The 16,030-nt window shown below is 39.9% G+C and overlaps 1 protein-coding gene across 3 annotated transcripts in view; it reads right to left on the bottom strand.

Moving 5' to 3' along the window:
* The window catches only part of GCNT2 (glucosaminyl (N-acetyl) transferase 2 (I blood group)), a 98,405-nt gene extending 87,659 nt beyond the window's left edge, over positions 1-10,746 (bottom strand). The window contains exons 1-3 of one of the 3 annotated variants that reach the window (XM_019633917.1): positions 10,611-10,746; positions 8,993-9,124; positions 3,123-4,314 (exon numbers count right to left, since the gene is read on the bottom strand). In XM_019633917.1, the coding sequence (XP_019489462.1) occupies positions 3,123-4,044 (922 nt within the window). In that variant the 5' untranslated portion in view covers positions 4,045-4,314; positions 8,993-9,124; positions 10,611-10,746. Of the gene's footprint in view, positions 1-3,122; positions 4,464-8,992; positions 9,125-10,610 lie in introns of those variants that run through there. The other 2 variants (XM_019633916.1, XM_019633915.1) reach the window with 2 other exon arrangements.
* Between the last annotated feature and the right edge of the window lie 5,284 nt (positions 10,747-16,030).

Consider the following 16,030-nt stretch of genomic DNA (forward strand, 5'->3'; position numbering starts at 1 on the left):
TTAAAAAGCATTGCAAGTCTATGAAGCTTTGTATACCGACATCTAAAACAAACAACTACAAGGAACGGTTCATAGCGCTGGCTTTTTGTGAGAATCACCTAGAGACTGAACAAATACAGAAGGCTATAATCCACCCAGGAAGTCGGTCTCTTTGGTTAACAGGACCTGGCCTTAGGTATTTTTAAAAGCTGTAGGTGATTGTAGTATGCACCTAGAGTTGAACCATTAATCTCAAGAAACCATGAAGCTGATCCTCATATTAATTCAAGCTACTTTTCCCTTGAACTGTGCCTCTAAATTTTTATTTTCAATTGAACTAGCGGAACTGAATTGGTTCACTGTAAACAACTTGAGATCGTTCACATATTTGGAACTTGGGCTAAAGAGGAAATGGAGTTAGTTGAAAATCAAGTTAAAAATAACATCAGGCTTAGGAGACCTGGTTTATAATTGGTGTGTACACTTACTAGCTGGGTAATTTGAGCACATCATGTAACCACACTGAAGTTTCTTTGTCTATAAAATGAAGGCACTGGTTTAGAAATCTTTCAGGTGCTCTAAATTCTGGTTCAATTTCAGGAAAGAACTTACAGATGAAAAATTTTAAGTTATACCCTGCTGACTAATATCCAAAATATATATGGAACTCATACAACTCAACAACAAAAAAAAACAAACAATCCAATTAAAAGATAGGCAAAGGACCTGAATAGACATTTCTCCAGAGGACATACGCATGGCCAATAGACATATGAAAAGATGCTCAACATCACTAATCATCAGAGGAATGCAAATAAAAACCACAATGTGATATTACCTCACACCTGTTAGAATGGCTATCATCAACAAGACAAATAATAACAAGTGTTGGAGAGGGTGTGGAGAAAAAGGAATCCTTATACATTGTCAGTGGGAATGCAGATTGGCGCAGCCGCTATGGAAGGCAGTGTGGAGGTTTCTAAAAAAATTAAGAATAGAATTACCATATGACCCAGCAATTCCTCTCCTGGGTATATACCTAAAAAAATCTGAAAACATTTATCCATAAAGCTATATGTGCTCCAATGTTGATTGCAGCTTTATTTACAGTGGCCAAGACATGAAAACAATCAGTGTCCTTCGATAGATGATTGGATGATTGTGGTGTATATACACAATGGAATACTATTCTGCCATAAGAAAATGAAATAGGGCCAGCCGAGTGTCGCGTTGGTTAAGAGCCGGCTTGGGATGCTAGCTCTGAGCAGCAGAACCCCGGTTCAGATCCCACATGAGGGCTAGTGACACTGCACCCTCTACAGCTAAGATGGTGAACAACAGCTCGACCTAGAGCTGGNTCAAATGTAGATAGCACAGACCAAGGCACACACCCAAATGGACACCACGGCCAAGGGGCAAATCTTGTGAAATGAAAGAAACAAAAAGTGAAAGCCACAAAAACACTAACTAGAACTCCAGCACAAACCTTTCGTCTCACTGCTCAAGAGCTGGGAGGATGAGCGTTGTGGACGAAAAAAGAGGCACTGTAATCCATCTCACTGAAAATAACCTCACAGGGTGATCTGATCATAAATTCTTAACTGGGCAGGTCATGGTGGGCAGTCATGCCCCAGGCATGTAATTTCTTTAGCAAAAGTTTTATCTTTGTCTTAATCAAGCGCTGTCCATTTTTTCTGTGCACCTAGGTTAACACACCTTTGAAATGCCTCTTTTTCAGACCCCTCGGAAGTGTGACCACCCTTAAGAGAGCGTATAATCTTGTTGACTATCCTGTACTCCAGTCCTCACCTGGCTTTCTCCCACTTTTATGTAGTCCTCCTTCGGTTCCGTCAAATCTAAATGCGTAAGAGAAAGTGAAAACTGTCGTTCTCCGGAGCACTTGAGATCTTCTTTAATGGCAATTGTCATCAGTTTCACTTAAATAAACTTATAAAAATTCTCTATAGGTTTAGATGGTTCTTCTATGGACAGGACATAGACTAAAAATAGTCGACATGGTTTTATTAGAAAGGAGGGGCTTACAGCCATTTGATTTGTAAATGGAAGGGAGAATTACAGTTTGCATAAAACCACAGAAAAGGGGTCAAATTACAGTAACTACACATTGGGACAATATCTTGATTAAATGGGTTCCTTTATTTTTTTAATTGAGGCTTACTTAATTGCTTAGTCAGAGGATTCAGGAGGTAAAAACCTAAATGAATATTTTGGCCATACAGCTCAGCTGGGCCCTCAAAGATAATCAGGCTTTCTCCAGGCAAAGAAGGGACTGGGGGAAAATTGGCATAAAGGCTGAGGTCTGTTTGGAGCCTAGCAATTATACAGGGAATTCAAGTTGTAGCCAAAAAAACCGCTTTAACTACATTTTCTGGATATCTTCAATCAAAGCCTCCCAGGGCTGAAATGACTCTTGCAAATTCCCTTACCTGGTGATTTTACTTTTCTAAACTTGAACTAAAACGTACAATGACAACCTTCAAAATGCATAAAGATGTTAATTTATACTGACCTTAGCAACCAGGTGATTAATAACTCTCACAGGCCAATGACACCCCCAAAATGTTTTCTAATGCATTCAGCATAGGTAGCAAAGGATGTCTACCCTTTAGAAAAGTAGATAGGGGTCAGGACTCCCGCCCTGTGGACTGTGTAAAAGCTGAACCGGAATTGACAAGGAAGAAAATAAACTTCCTGCAAAGCTGCAGGANTATAATATTTATTTCTGATTATAAATGCCATCACACTTAAAGGAGGATTGGGTTTAATCTCATTTACATAGCCAGTGTTCCCTCAGCCCCCTGCCCTGTTTCAAGGTTGTAGCACATTATTTGAAGTGGGTCTCTGGCCCAGACAGGCAGCTTGGTATATCAGCAAAATCAAGCCAGGCAGTCAAGCTCTAGCTCTACCCTGCTAATCACTATGACTTGTTTCCTTACCTGTACAATGAAGATGAGTTATAGCATCTCCATTGATGATGAGCAGAGCTGCTATAAAAAAATTTTTTCATTAACATTTAAAACTGTAAAAATCTTTGCAACATTCATTTTTTACTATATTTTCAAGCAGTTCATTCAATATTGACCATGCACTGTTGATTCATGAAAACAAAAGTTAAGACTTACCAGGAATCCTATTGAGTGTCACCCAGAAATGTTCATCAGGACTGTAGGTGTCCTTGGACCAGGATAGTAAGTCAAGTGCATGCTGGTCTTGGAGGACAAAGTTAGTGAATTCCCTTGTGAGGGCGACGTAGGCAGTGCCAAAGTAAATGGTCATGTTGTGAGGAGGCAAAGTTTTCAATTTTGTTGTTTTAAGCATGCGTGAATTTTGTGTGTGTACTACTTCTTGGTGGACGTATTTGGTCCGTCCTATTGCATGAGCTGGGGGCAGCACGCCTGGGGTAATGTTTTTCCCTTTAAATCCTTTCAGATACTGAATTATTTCCCTGTTGGTTTTCAGGGGGAAATCTTGCCCACAGGTGTTGATGGCATACTTCCATGGGATCTCCGAGGCCACAAGATCTTTGATGCAGTTCAGGTCAGCCTGGAGCCTGGAAATCCCACCATAGACAACTGGCTCCATCTTGGAAGCCAGAAAAGCATTTGGGAAGCAGCTCAGTAATTGCTCCACTGCCTCTTTAAATTCGACTGTCGCTTTTTCATCCACATGCACGCAGTAGACATTCTGGGGCATGTAGATTGCCCTGAAGAGTCTCTCAAAAGTGCCAAAGTCTTTGTGGATGGTCATTGTGTAAGCCAAAGGGAACCCAGCCTCCTCTTCAGAGAGTGTTTCTGTTATATAGTGATTTTGAGCCATGTATTCATAACAGGTAGAGTCACTGATGGTAGTTTTCAATGCATTCTCTGTTGAGTAAAAAACCTTCCCCTTAAAAATCTGATGACAGTATTCTGTTAACAGTGAAGCATTGGAAAGAGATGCCCTCAGAAAACGTTTCTTCTCCCATAACTTGTTATTGTAAACAAATACAAAAATCAGGGCAGTGATAACAGACACACTAAAAAGACAGTGCTTCCAAGAGCCCATTATTCAAAACCAGGAAATGAGCAAAATATCTCTTGAGATCTGATCAAAGTGGAGATATATCTAACTTACATTTTCTCCAGAATCCATAATCATCCTTTGGGTACATGCAGTTCTGACTGGGTTTCGTGTCCTTCCGGTTGACCATTCTTGTTCTTTTTCTGTCTTCTTTCCCTCCTCATTCACCGCTGTGTTGCATTTCCAATGTTCTTTGACACATTTCTGAAGTAATTCCTCTGGATTTCTTTGCTCAGTCTCCCATTAATCTGAAACCTGTTACTACGCAAAAATAAGTTTCCTCAGGGAAGCTGTGATTGCAGTGTGTCCACCCAGCCCCACAGTAAAATCATTACGCACTGAGGGGACCATTTTGCAAGTCATCGCTCTAAGGCTTCAAACCCAGCCTCTTGGCCAAAGGTTGTCATCTGTATCAGCTCTCCAACTTCCTGTTAATCATTGCGCTCAACTGACTGAGTTTGTTTGCTTAAACAGCACTGCCAAGTTAAAAGCGTCAGTTCTAGGCATGTGAACACTGCCTGAAGAGATATTCTGTCAATAAATATTTAGTGCTTAAAAATAAAATGCTTAACTGTCTTTTTCCACACACATACCCCTCTCCATGTTGACTGGCTGTTTAGCCAAATTCTTTCCAGGGCTTAATTTTCTCTGCTGTTAGGTGAGGTCCTTTACAACACACATTAACAAGCTTACCTCACCACCTAACTTACTCCACTAAGCGTCTGGGGCACTCTGATGAATAAAGGCTTTTTTTTTAAGCCAAAAAAACCCAGCCCATCATCACCAGCTAAAGCTGAATGTCAAGTTTATTTCACCCTAACCCAAGTAAGATCTAGGGGAAGCTGAAGAAGCCTGATGCCTGGAGAGGTAAGAGAGAGGAGCCATCTCAGTTTGGGACCATCCAGAATTTAAGGAGAGAGGGTCCTTAGATTCAGATATATAAACCTTTCAAAGGAGTTTCATTAACTGTAAAAAATGAGACTGAGTAATTTTACCACCTTCATAGGTCAATCGTGAAAATATAAATGACGTCACATATAAAAAGTTTATAGTATGCTCAGCCATAAATGGGGCTGCTAGAGGAGTAAATAAGAGCCCCTGCCCCCACTCACAGGTCAAGAAAATGACACAATTACTACCTCCTTTGAGATCTTCTTACTCCTCCTTGACTTCTTTCTCTGTGAGCCCATGCCAATGAGATTACACATCTAGAACAGCACTAATCCATTTTGTTTTATTTGGTAGTTAGCAGCACATGGGTGTGAGAGCATGCTGTGTGTGCCTAAAGGGGCTCCCAACATTGACTGCACATACTAGACAATCAAGTATTTATTGATTGAGTGCTCAAGTTTTCATTTCCCTGTTTCCCTGATCACATTAGTGTGCGATTCCAAGCATTAATGATATGTAATCTATAATTATATCTGTGGATATGGGTACCTTCAACTATCTATTTTTTTCCATCACATCTTGATAACAAAGACAACATAATATTACATAATAGAGAGTTTGTAAACACAGTGTTTTCATGCTCTGTACTCTCATTTAGCTCTTGCTCAGAAACATACACATTTTGATTTTACTAAGAACACAGAGGTCATGCATGTTTGCATCCTATATTTTCCACTTCCTATCTTAACATAAAATTCTATAGTGTTACTGAGTCTTTGTTGGGTATTGTCTTCACAATCATTACTTCAGAACATAAGACTGAAGTTATTATTTGTTGTTGCTTTTTCCCACCCAGCTTAATGCATTAATGAGCTGGCTGCCAACTCTGTTTCATAAGCAGCGGGAGCACAGGAAATGATAAGAAAGTGCCCAGGGATATTCTCCAAAACTAGGTGAGTCAATCTTGACTTATGTTAGGAAAAAGAACCTACATCACAATTCAGGTGAATGCAGTCTTAACTATTGTATATGAACCAAAATGGAATTCAATCAACCCAAATACCTATTTACATAACTGTCTTTCATGTATCTATCTAGAATTCTTTTGAACAAAACATTTCTTCAATATGGTAGTCATATAAGACCAATCTTTTCAGAAATATTGACTATCAAAACACTAATTCGAAAGATACATTCATCCCTATGTTCATTGCAGCATCATTTACAATAGCTAAAATATGGAAGCAACCTAAGGGTCCATCAATAGACGATTGGATAAAGACAATTGGATAAAGATGATGTGGTACATATATACAATGGAATATTACTTGGCCATAAAAAAAGAATGAAATCTTGTCATTGTGACAACATGGATGGACCTAGACAGTATTATGCTAAGTGAAATAAGTCAGACAGAGAAAGACAAACACCATATGATTTCATTTATATGTGGATTCGAAAAAATAAAAATAAGTGAACAAACAAAGCAGAAACAAACTCATAGATAGAGAACAAACTGATGGTTGCCAGATTGGGGGCAGGGGGTGTTGGAAAATAGGGTGAAAAAGGTAAAAGGATTAAGAAGTACAAATTGGCAGTTACAAAATAGTAACAGGGATATAAAGTAAAGCATATGGAAATATAGTCAATAGTATTGTAATAACTAAGTATGGTGTCAGGTGGGTACTAGACTAGTCAGGGGCAGGGGGGTCACTTCATAAATTATATAAATGTCTAACCCTATGATGTACACCTGAAACTAATATAATATTGTCAACTATAATAAAAAAAGAAAACAAAAGAGACGATGACTAAAATTTTTCTAATTTTTATTTATTTTTAATACCCCTCTAGGTAGCCACTGCCCATGTCAAATGAAATTGACTAGGGATAATTAAATAAAGTGGTCAATACCTAATTATGCTTGTCTAAACTAGTCAAATAATTTTTACAGGTTTTTCTCCTAATACATTCAAATAATTACATCAGCTCTTTATTTTGGCTATCACCTCATTTTTGGCACAGTTCCATCCCTCTACTCATTTTATGCATAAAATCATCTCTAATAATTTGCCTGCACTTTTATGAATTTACAGTTACAGGATGAAGAACATTTGAATATTAGTACTTTGCTATAGTGGAATTCTTAATGGTACCTCACCTGAAATGCTACGACGGTCCCTTGATTTTCGAGCTCTACAAACATTCACAATTATTTTAAATACATCTTTGACAATGCCAGATAAACACTTTTAAAAACATTAGTATCAATCTTTTTTCCTATCAACCCAGTGCTATCTGAGGCTTACTCTCTTGGTGGTCACGTGGAAAATGTGGGTTTTCCTGACCTTCATGGCTTTCCTGAGGCCCTTTTTTGCATTATATTACTAATCTTTCTTGTAAATCTGGGCTCTATGCTCTTGCATATGTGCAAAATAATAGAAGGGGATGGTAGTGAGTGACCAAAAAGAACAGTGTGATTCTTCATCCCAGCATGAGCATCAAATTAAAATGAATACCCCAAATAGTAAGTTGGAAGCCATGATCAGGTAGAGTAGAGCTCTGAAGAAATTGGGGACCAGTATAAACTTGTGGCTTGGTCACTCAGTAAATGGCAGGATGTATATTTATGTCCCAGAGTTAAACCTATACTTTAACTTATTTCTATATAATGTACACTCTCATAAATTCTCATTTCAGGACATAAACTAATTTTTATTTCACTAAAATAACTGCCCTTAGAGTTTCAGCTCAGCAATTGGCTGTAGACAGCAGAGCGGAAGAAAAGAGCTTCATTTCTGTGGATGTGGATATGCTGCCCATCATCCTCATCTTATTGGGGCCATATGATGCCTCAAACACTTTTCCTGTGTTCATTTCATCATGACATCACCTCTGTACCCAAATTAGCTACCAGGGAAGCCAAATGGAAACTCTCGCAGAGTCTGCAAAAACCCTGGTGAGGGCCGGCCGAGTGGCGCGATGGTTAAGAACTCGCTTGGGATGCCAGAGGGCCCCGGTTCGGATCCCACATATGAGGGCCAGTGACACTGCCCTCTACAGCTAAGATGCTGAACAACAGCTCAACCTGGAGCTGGGCTGCCGTGAGTCGCTGGCGACGGCGTAGGCTGCAGTCCCTGTAGCAGTGGGTTGCCATGGGCTACCGTGTGTAGCCAGCAGCCAGCGTGAGCGGCCAGCAGCCGCAGTGAGCGGCCGTCCAGAAGCCGGCGACTGATCTGCCTCGCCAGGGAAGAGCGCAATGATGGTGCCAACTTGGGCCAGTGAAGCAGTGTCCTCCACAAATAGATTGAAGAACAAAACGACAGCAACTTGTCTGTTCCCCTTCCCCTAATTCCCCAGTACTGTTCCTATCCCCCCAATTACCCAATAAAAATCTTAAAAAAAAAATCAAACAAACAAAAAAAACCCTGGTGAATTCGTAGAGCAGGAACAGCTTGAATTAAATTGGTCTTAAGTGCACTTGAGGTTTTGTCTTTTTTCGCCATTCCAACTATTTCCCTGCCCTGGCCCTCTTCTCTTTCCCTCTTCTTTCTTTCTCCATTTATTTAGGTATTTACTATTGTTAAATTCGGTACCCAGTTTTACCCTCCTCAATGTTTTCTGTAACCACAGGTAATAGCCTGAAGTAACAGGGCTTATAATAGCCAAGAAGTGAGGCCTGGACTATGTTGGACTATGTGTCAGCAAGTCTCCAGTTGGACCAAAGCTACTCTTGACAGTTTGGAGACCTTGAACAAGTCCTTTGACCTCACACCTCATAGCTTCCTCTTGGGTAAATTTAAGAAAACAGCCCCTGAGGGCCGGCCGAGTGGCTCAGTTGGTTAAGAGCTCGCTCAAGAGTTTGAGCTCTGAACAACAGTGGTTCGAGTCCAGCCCAAGCTGAGCAGCCGCTGAGCTGCCAACAGGTGGCACGATCGCTCAGCTAAAAAAAAAGAAAAGAAAAGAAAAGAAAACAGCCCCTGCAGTTACTTGGGGACCTCCAATCCCCAGTGGCAGCTTCCTTCCTAGCCAGGTCACCCACCTGTGAGTCTTGGTGTTTCAATTCCAAAATGAAGACAACATCAGTCTCCTGCTAGAACTGGGAAGATTCTGGATATTCGGCTCAGGGCGGGCCAGAGACCTCAGAGCTAATTTCAGACCTTGAGGGAAAGCCCTAGGGAAGAAAAGAGTGCAGGGAGTAAGTGGGAGAGTTTCCATAGTTTAACATAAAACTGAAAATAAGATAGCAGGAAAATGCACAAAGAAGTTGGTTCTTTCCAGTCAGGTAAATATCCTTGGGGCAAAGGGAAGCTGGGGCAAAGAGCTGAGGAACAGCAACAGCACTCCGGTATTGGGTAGGGCCTATGCCTAGAGGGCACTTTCCAGCTGCATTTGCACACAGAAACCACACCTGACAACCATAAGTTTAAATGCCGATGGCTAAAGGAGGAGTCAGAGCCCAAGGACCTCAGATGTTTTCAATCTAACCTCTCCCTGCTCAGAAAGTCCTCAAATTAGTTTTGACTGGATTTTAGAGGTTGGATATCTTGGGGCAAAGGTAGCCCAGGGGTCCAATCCCTAATATGCTAATTTGGCATATTCCCTTTCTAGATTTTGGCCTTTTCCTTCCCCTGCTCTGTTCCTCAGAGTCCTTGATTTGACTGTGAAGTTATAGGAACTTACTGTGTCACTGCTGCAGCAAGTGTTGCTCCTACCAGGGAGACCTGGAGCTTCAGATAGTGATAGAATAACGTGCTGAAAGAATGTAGCCTCCTTTCTTTCAAAAGCAATATGCTATTCAATCAGAACTGAATGCAAAGGAACAGGACCCCCTAATCTTTAAGGTCCCAGGGTGCTGGAATTGTGGTGTCCCCATTTCTTCCCAAACCCCATGGTCCACAAGGAACTCATTGGTGCCTACTCTCTGCTTGACCAATCCACCACTGGCTGGAGATGATGATAAAAGGCCCAAATTGAAAAAATAAAGAAAATTAAAAAGTAGCTTTGTGTTTGACAAAACCTGAATATTTTACTAGAATTGTGAAATTACTTCATTTCTCTTTTTAGATAGTCCAGGACTTCATTTTCAGTTTTATCTATTATCAAAGGAAGTTCATACCTCACAAGAATGCTGTGGAGGGTGACTAATCAAATAAAGTATGTTTTAAACACCAGGCAGTGCCAAGTGCTTTATTAAATCCTGTAAACATTTTTCCTTTGCCTGAAGGGAATGGAGGAACATAATGCAAACCATTAAGTTAGAAATGAACATGGTCCTTCAGTAAAAAGTTAGAAGTTGCACCTAAGATTTATATGTATTCTAATGATTTAATAAGACAAATCAAAAGTCATCGTCCCTAGTAAGTACATCACAAAATGAAAACACTAAACTAACATGTGCTATTCTTTGAAAAAAATTGTACAAGTAGAAATTGCATGTACCACTATCAAATGATTCATTCACTCATTCAACAAACATTTTTTGTGTACTTACTTTATGGCAGGCACTGTGCTGGGTTCTGGAAGTGTAAAACCTACATGGAGTCCAAATGCATACAAGCCTACTGGATCTTAAACTGCTATGGGGGATTAAGTAGAAGTCAGGTTACAGGAAGACCACCTCCCTCCAGTAGTTTTCAAGCAACTTGGCTCCTACATACCTCTCTCCCTGGGTTCCCAGGAGGATAAAGTTGCCTGGAAGCGTCCTGCAGTGAATACTCTCCTTCTCTTTAAGGTAAAGGCAGGTTAACCAAGTTAATTGTAGTGTTTAGAAGTGGAATAACAAAAGCTGGAATGTGGAAATGCAAAGTTCTGTTAGCCTTTAGTCCCACCCCCAAAAGGCCTGGCCTTTAGAATGTTAGGAAACCTTATCTTGATGTCTCAAGTTACTGAGGTCTAAGTGCCACCAATGCCCGTTTATCCCTCCCTACAGAATCCTGGAGGACTTCAAATCTAATGCTTCGAACTCCAGAAATGTTATTAAAAGTTGCACAAGGAGATACCTGCCATTAATATAACTGGATTGCTTCCAGGACACTCCCATATAGGTAAAGCACATGATAATTATTCTCTGGAATTTTTCTGAGACTACCCTCCAGTTTACCCACTCAGAGGTTGCTTTTCTCAGAGAAGAAACTTTTGAATTCCCTTCACAGTTCCTTTGTGCTTAAGGTTCACCCTTAAATTTAGTTCCAGGTGGGATCTAGCTCGAGATCTAGAGTGACTTTTAACAGATTTAGATCTGCCAGGAGGGAAGGGACATCCCAGATGACTGCAGGATTTAGTAGGAAATGCCCTGGACTGGGAGTTAGAAGGCTAGATTCTAGTCTCCTTAATGCAGGTTGTATGCCTTGGGCAAGTCACTTCTCCTTGAAGCTCAGGTTCCTCCCATGCTGGGCAAACAGGAGGGTTTACAGGCTCCTCCCATCCTCTTCCAGGATGGATTATGATTCACGTTCCAGGGAACAAGCTAAATGCCAATATCCATTTGTGTGGGGTCAGAGCTAGTCACACCAAGATGTGCTTCTGTGGTATGTGGACTGTTGTGAGCTAAGGGCAATTTTTGATTCAGGCTCAAGAGAAAACTTCTGTCCCTCCCTTTAACTACCTAGAAGAATTTTAATTAGGGGCTTTGCCCATAATAAGAGATTATCAACTATAATCTCTTTTTGACCCATCTATATGGCAGGGTAAACTATTTACCAAACATCTCCTCTTCTTACCATTCTGCAATGACCCTTGGAAGCCCCCAGGGTGCCTTTCCTCATTCCTAGCTCAGAATGTCTTATATACTCATGTTCCTTTTCTGTCTCTAAACCTCTCCTGCATGTGGGGTCTCTGACTCTCTCATGTATGTGGGGGTTTCCATACATACATATGTAATAAATTTGGTTATTTTTTTCTTGCTAATCTGTCTCATGTCTATTTGATTATTAGACCAGCCAAAAGAACCTTGAGGGTAAAGGGACATTTTTTCTTCCACACATTTATCCAAGTTTCTCTTTCCCGTAAATAGAAGCAACTGTATAAAATTCAATAGGGTTAAATTTTTTTTAATGAGAGTAGAGCTAAGAAAAGCCAAAAGAAGAGCAAATCAACAATTCTTAAAATTACTTATTGCTGAAAAGACTAAAAGAAGCCCAACTGTTTTAACAGAGTGTGGTAAACATGCAGAAAAAAATTTTAAGAGTTTATTAGAGTTCACTTCAGCCAAACAAAAGATATGCCTGGGAGCAAGATCTCAACAGGCCAAGAAGAATGCTTCATAGAACCACAGTTTACAGTTTCTTTTATGCATTTGAATTTAAGGGGGGAACATAAGAAAGATTAAATAAAGGTGGGAGAAAGCAAGGTGGAGACTGGATTATGGGATAGTTAAGATTATGTGCTCTCATGAGAGGGGTTAGCTTCAGGGGTCTGAAATAGAGGGTTATGCTGTGTGTTAACATAAATGCACAAGAACAATGGACAAGACTGGCTTAAAACTGTTCACTAAAGAAATTATAGGCCTAGGGTGTGACTACCTACCCAGTTAGGAATTGACTTTCCGTGTCACTGGACTGGTCAGCTTTATTACAGAACCCCTCTTTTGTCCACAAGTTTTCTTTTGAGTGTTGGAATTATGAGAAATTACTGTCTCTTACGTACTTTACCCTGTTTTCTATATTTTCTAAATACTCATGAATTATTTTTCTAATTGGAATAGCAAAATATTAATGGCCTTGACTGACTATCTTTGCCCTCCTCCTATGCTGTGCTGCCGTGTTAGGCCCAGGTCTACAGTGCAGCTTCCTTATTAGCATTCAACTTCCTCAATTTCTTCAAGGACAGGCATTCTGTACCATTTGCAAAAGTATATATATAAAAAAAAAATAGGCACCAGCCTATAGGAATTTTACTAGAAAGTTAAATAAAATGCTTTATATGACTTTTACAGCTTTTACCAACAGAGGAATAAAATCATCGAATATCTATGCATCCCTGTTTTATAAACCCTTCCGGAGTCTGAAGATGGAGGTAGGAGAATAGAAGCAGCTGTTTTAAAGATTAGGATTGGGTCCTCTCATTTGGAAAAGTCAATTAAGCCAAATCACGTCAGCAAGAGCTGATTTTCCCATTCCTTGTCAATTACCTAAATAATTCACTGTACCCATTAACCAAAAGTGTCCATTCAAATTACCTCAAATTACCTCTCAATCCTCTGCTCCTTATTGGCAGGCTCCAGTCTGTTCTCTTAATACCCTAATCTTTTCTTCTACTGACTGACCCAATCTGCTCTGCTCCATAATTAACAATAGAACATTTAAATTCCACCACAGAGAAAACTGGCAAACCACAAAGACAAATAAAAATCATTAATATACATTTTAAAAATATTCACCTTCAATGAATTCCAAATAAAAACAATAATGCAATCTTTTTCTTTTTAATTCAAGTAGATTTAAAAAGATATACAGTAAGTCCTCACTTAATGGCGTGAATAGGTTCTTGGAACTGTGACAAAACAACCTACTATGAAATAATTTTCCCATAGGCTAATTGATATAAACAAGGGTTAAGTTCTTATGGCACTCATCAATGTTATAACGAAACAACGCTGAACGAAATGACAGTATTCAAGAACCTGCTGTATATCAGAACATCCATTGCTGGCAGAGGTGTGATGAAATAAGCCCTCTCGTACACTGGTGGACTGCCTGAATATTAGAACATATTGTGGAAAGCAATTGAGGGAGTACAGAGTATGCTACCCTAAAGATGCTATTTTGACATAAGGATCATTTTTGAGCCAAAGGCAATTGAGAAGCAAACATAAGAAAACTCTCCGCCCTCCCCCTCTACCATGCAGGGCAGTAGGATTCCTGATCACCCAAGACACTGTACATCCTTCTGGAGACAACACCAGAGGAATCCATATAACAAACATTACTAACTAGCCCTTACCTTCCATTAGTTCCCCACCCCCATATATTTACCTTCCTACAGCTTGCCAACCCTAAAAGTCTAAACTTTGTCTTGTCACTTCTCTACAAATGTATTGTTCTTTGTTAATGTCTATGAAGAAACATCCAGCCTAAGAGAAAGCTTATACGAGTTTATTTTAGCTAAACTCACGACAATTGCCAGGAAGCAAAATCTCAACTGATTGAGAAAATGCTCCTGAAAACGGCGGTTTGCACCATATTTTATATGTAGAATCAAAGGAGAAGGGTTACATGAAATCCATTGGTGGTAGATTAAGGAGGTGGGGAAAGCAAAGTGGGGAAATCTCTGGGATTGGCTAAAAGTAAATTGGAGAGACAGATACTTCTTTCACATAGGTAGTTACAGGATAGTTAATCGTTCACTTTTTATAGCACATATACATGGTAATCAGGGGACAAGGATAATAATGGGGCATTCTGTAGTTTCCTGCTCTGGTCCAGAAAAAGGGATTTTGACATTCCAAGGACATATTATCCTACATGCAAAAAGACAATAGACAGGCTCACTTAAGATAGAGATTGATCTTTGTCAAGGAAGCTGCAGACTAAAGATGCAACTTCCTGCCATGGCCCACCTTAGTTAGGAATTTTTATGTACATGCCATCCTATGGGGTTATTTTCAGTCTCCTAAGCTTGTCAGGTTTAACCTGTGGATCCTTTTCCTCCACATTAAGATGCTGTGAAAACCCCAACTTTTAACCATCCCTTTGCCTTATTCATCACTGAGTTTCTCCTGTGTATATGTGCACTGCATGTGATAATAAATGCTGTTTGTTTTTCTCTTGTTAATTTGTCTTTTGTCAGTTTAATTTCAGGGGTCCTAGATGCAGAACCTAGACTGGTAAAGGGAAAAGTATTCTTTTTTCTTCCCTACACAATTTTGCAATACGTATCAAGAAATTAAAATGTTCCTATCTTTCTATTTATTAAATTTTCATTCCAAAGGTACACTAAAATGTGACAAAGCTTTATGTGAAAAGTTGTTCCTTATTTTTGATGTTATTCATCATTGATTACAATAGCACTTCACACAATATATTTATTTATTTAAATGATCTGATCTTGAGAAGTTGAGTTAATTTTTATTTTATTTAATAAAGTTTATTTTTTTATTTTTTGTTAATCAAACACTACAAATTAACAATGCCATCCGGAGGTAAAAACATTACAAAACATATAAAACATAGACAAGCATCAGAGACTACATATACAAACAGAACCATCAACAATTACAGAGAGGATCCAAGATCCCACGCCGGTCCCTACAACTTCAAGAGGCTGCCACAAGGAGTGGGGGGGCGCGGCTGCTGCCGCCTGGGTTTAAAAGTGCCTCTTTTTTTTTCCTCTTTAGTTATCGCAGCCTTAAGCAGAGGCTGTTTCCATTTAAGGCTATCTGTAAGACCTTGAAAGTTACTGAGAGTTAGAGAAATCTTTTAAGACTTACTTTTGTTAAGTTGCTGAATACGGAAGAGGAAGTGTGGCTGCCAAAGAGTTATTTAGAGGGCCCTCAAGTCTAAAAATCTATGTAGCTGTTTCTCACTTGCTTTAGCTCCTCGAGCTTTTAACATATTTCTTAACATTTGCGCAAACAACAGTCGACTATTACCTTGTCCCGTGTTTAAATTTTTTCTACTCCCAGTAGAGGCTTGTACTCATCGCACACTTCACAGCTAATCCGACGCGTCCCACAATTTCCGCGGTGTCCTTCACGACCATCCCCGTGCTCAGGTCCCTGTTCGGGCGCCAAATATCGGATCCAGCCGATAAATCAAACAGCCTGAGGGGCCGGGGAGTGAGGATTAATAAAAAGAGACAGAGAAGAGAGTTACTGGGAGGACTCCAGTAAATACTGAAGCCTCGAGTTTATTTCTCACCACCAATATATCCATACAGAGTACGTGCAAAACGGCAGGGACAACTATGCATTACCTCATACAAAAGCATTAACCATCTACTGGAGACTTCAAGATCAGAGGGACCTTAGGGAGTCAGTTTCCCAGGACACTTTCTACCATTAACCCAGATAGCCACCTATCTATTGTATCTCCTAAGGAACTGGCCTTTCTCACCACATTCCTCAGTGTTAATTAAGCAC

The sequence above is a fragment of the Hipposideros armiger genome, unplaced genomic scaffold, assembly GCF_001890085.2.
Source record: "Hipposideros armiger isolate ML-2016 unplaced genomic scaffold, ASM189008v1 scaffold_1438, whole genome shotgun sequence".
NCBI lineage: Eukaryota > Metazoa > Chordata > Mammalia > Chiroptera > Hipposideridae > Hipposideros > Hipposideros armiger.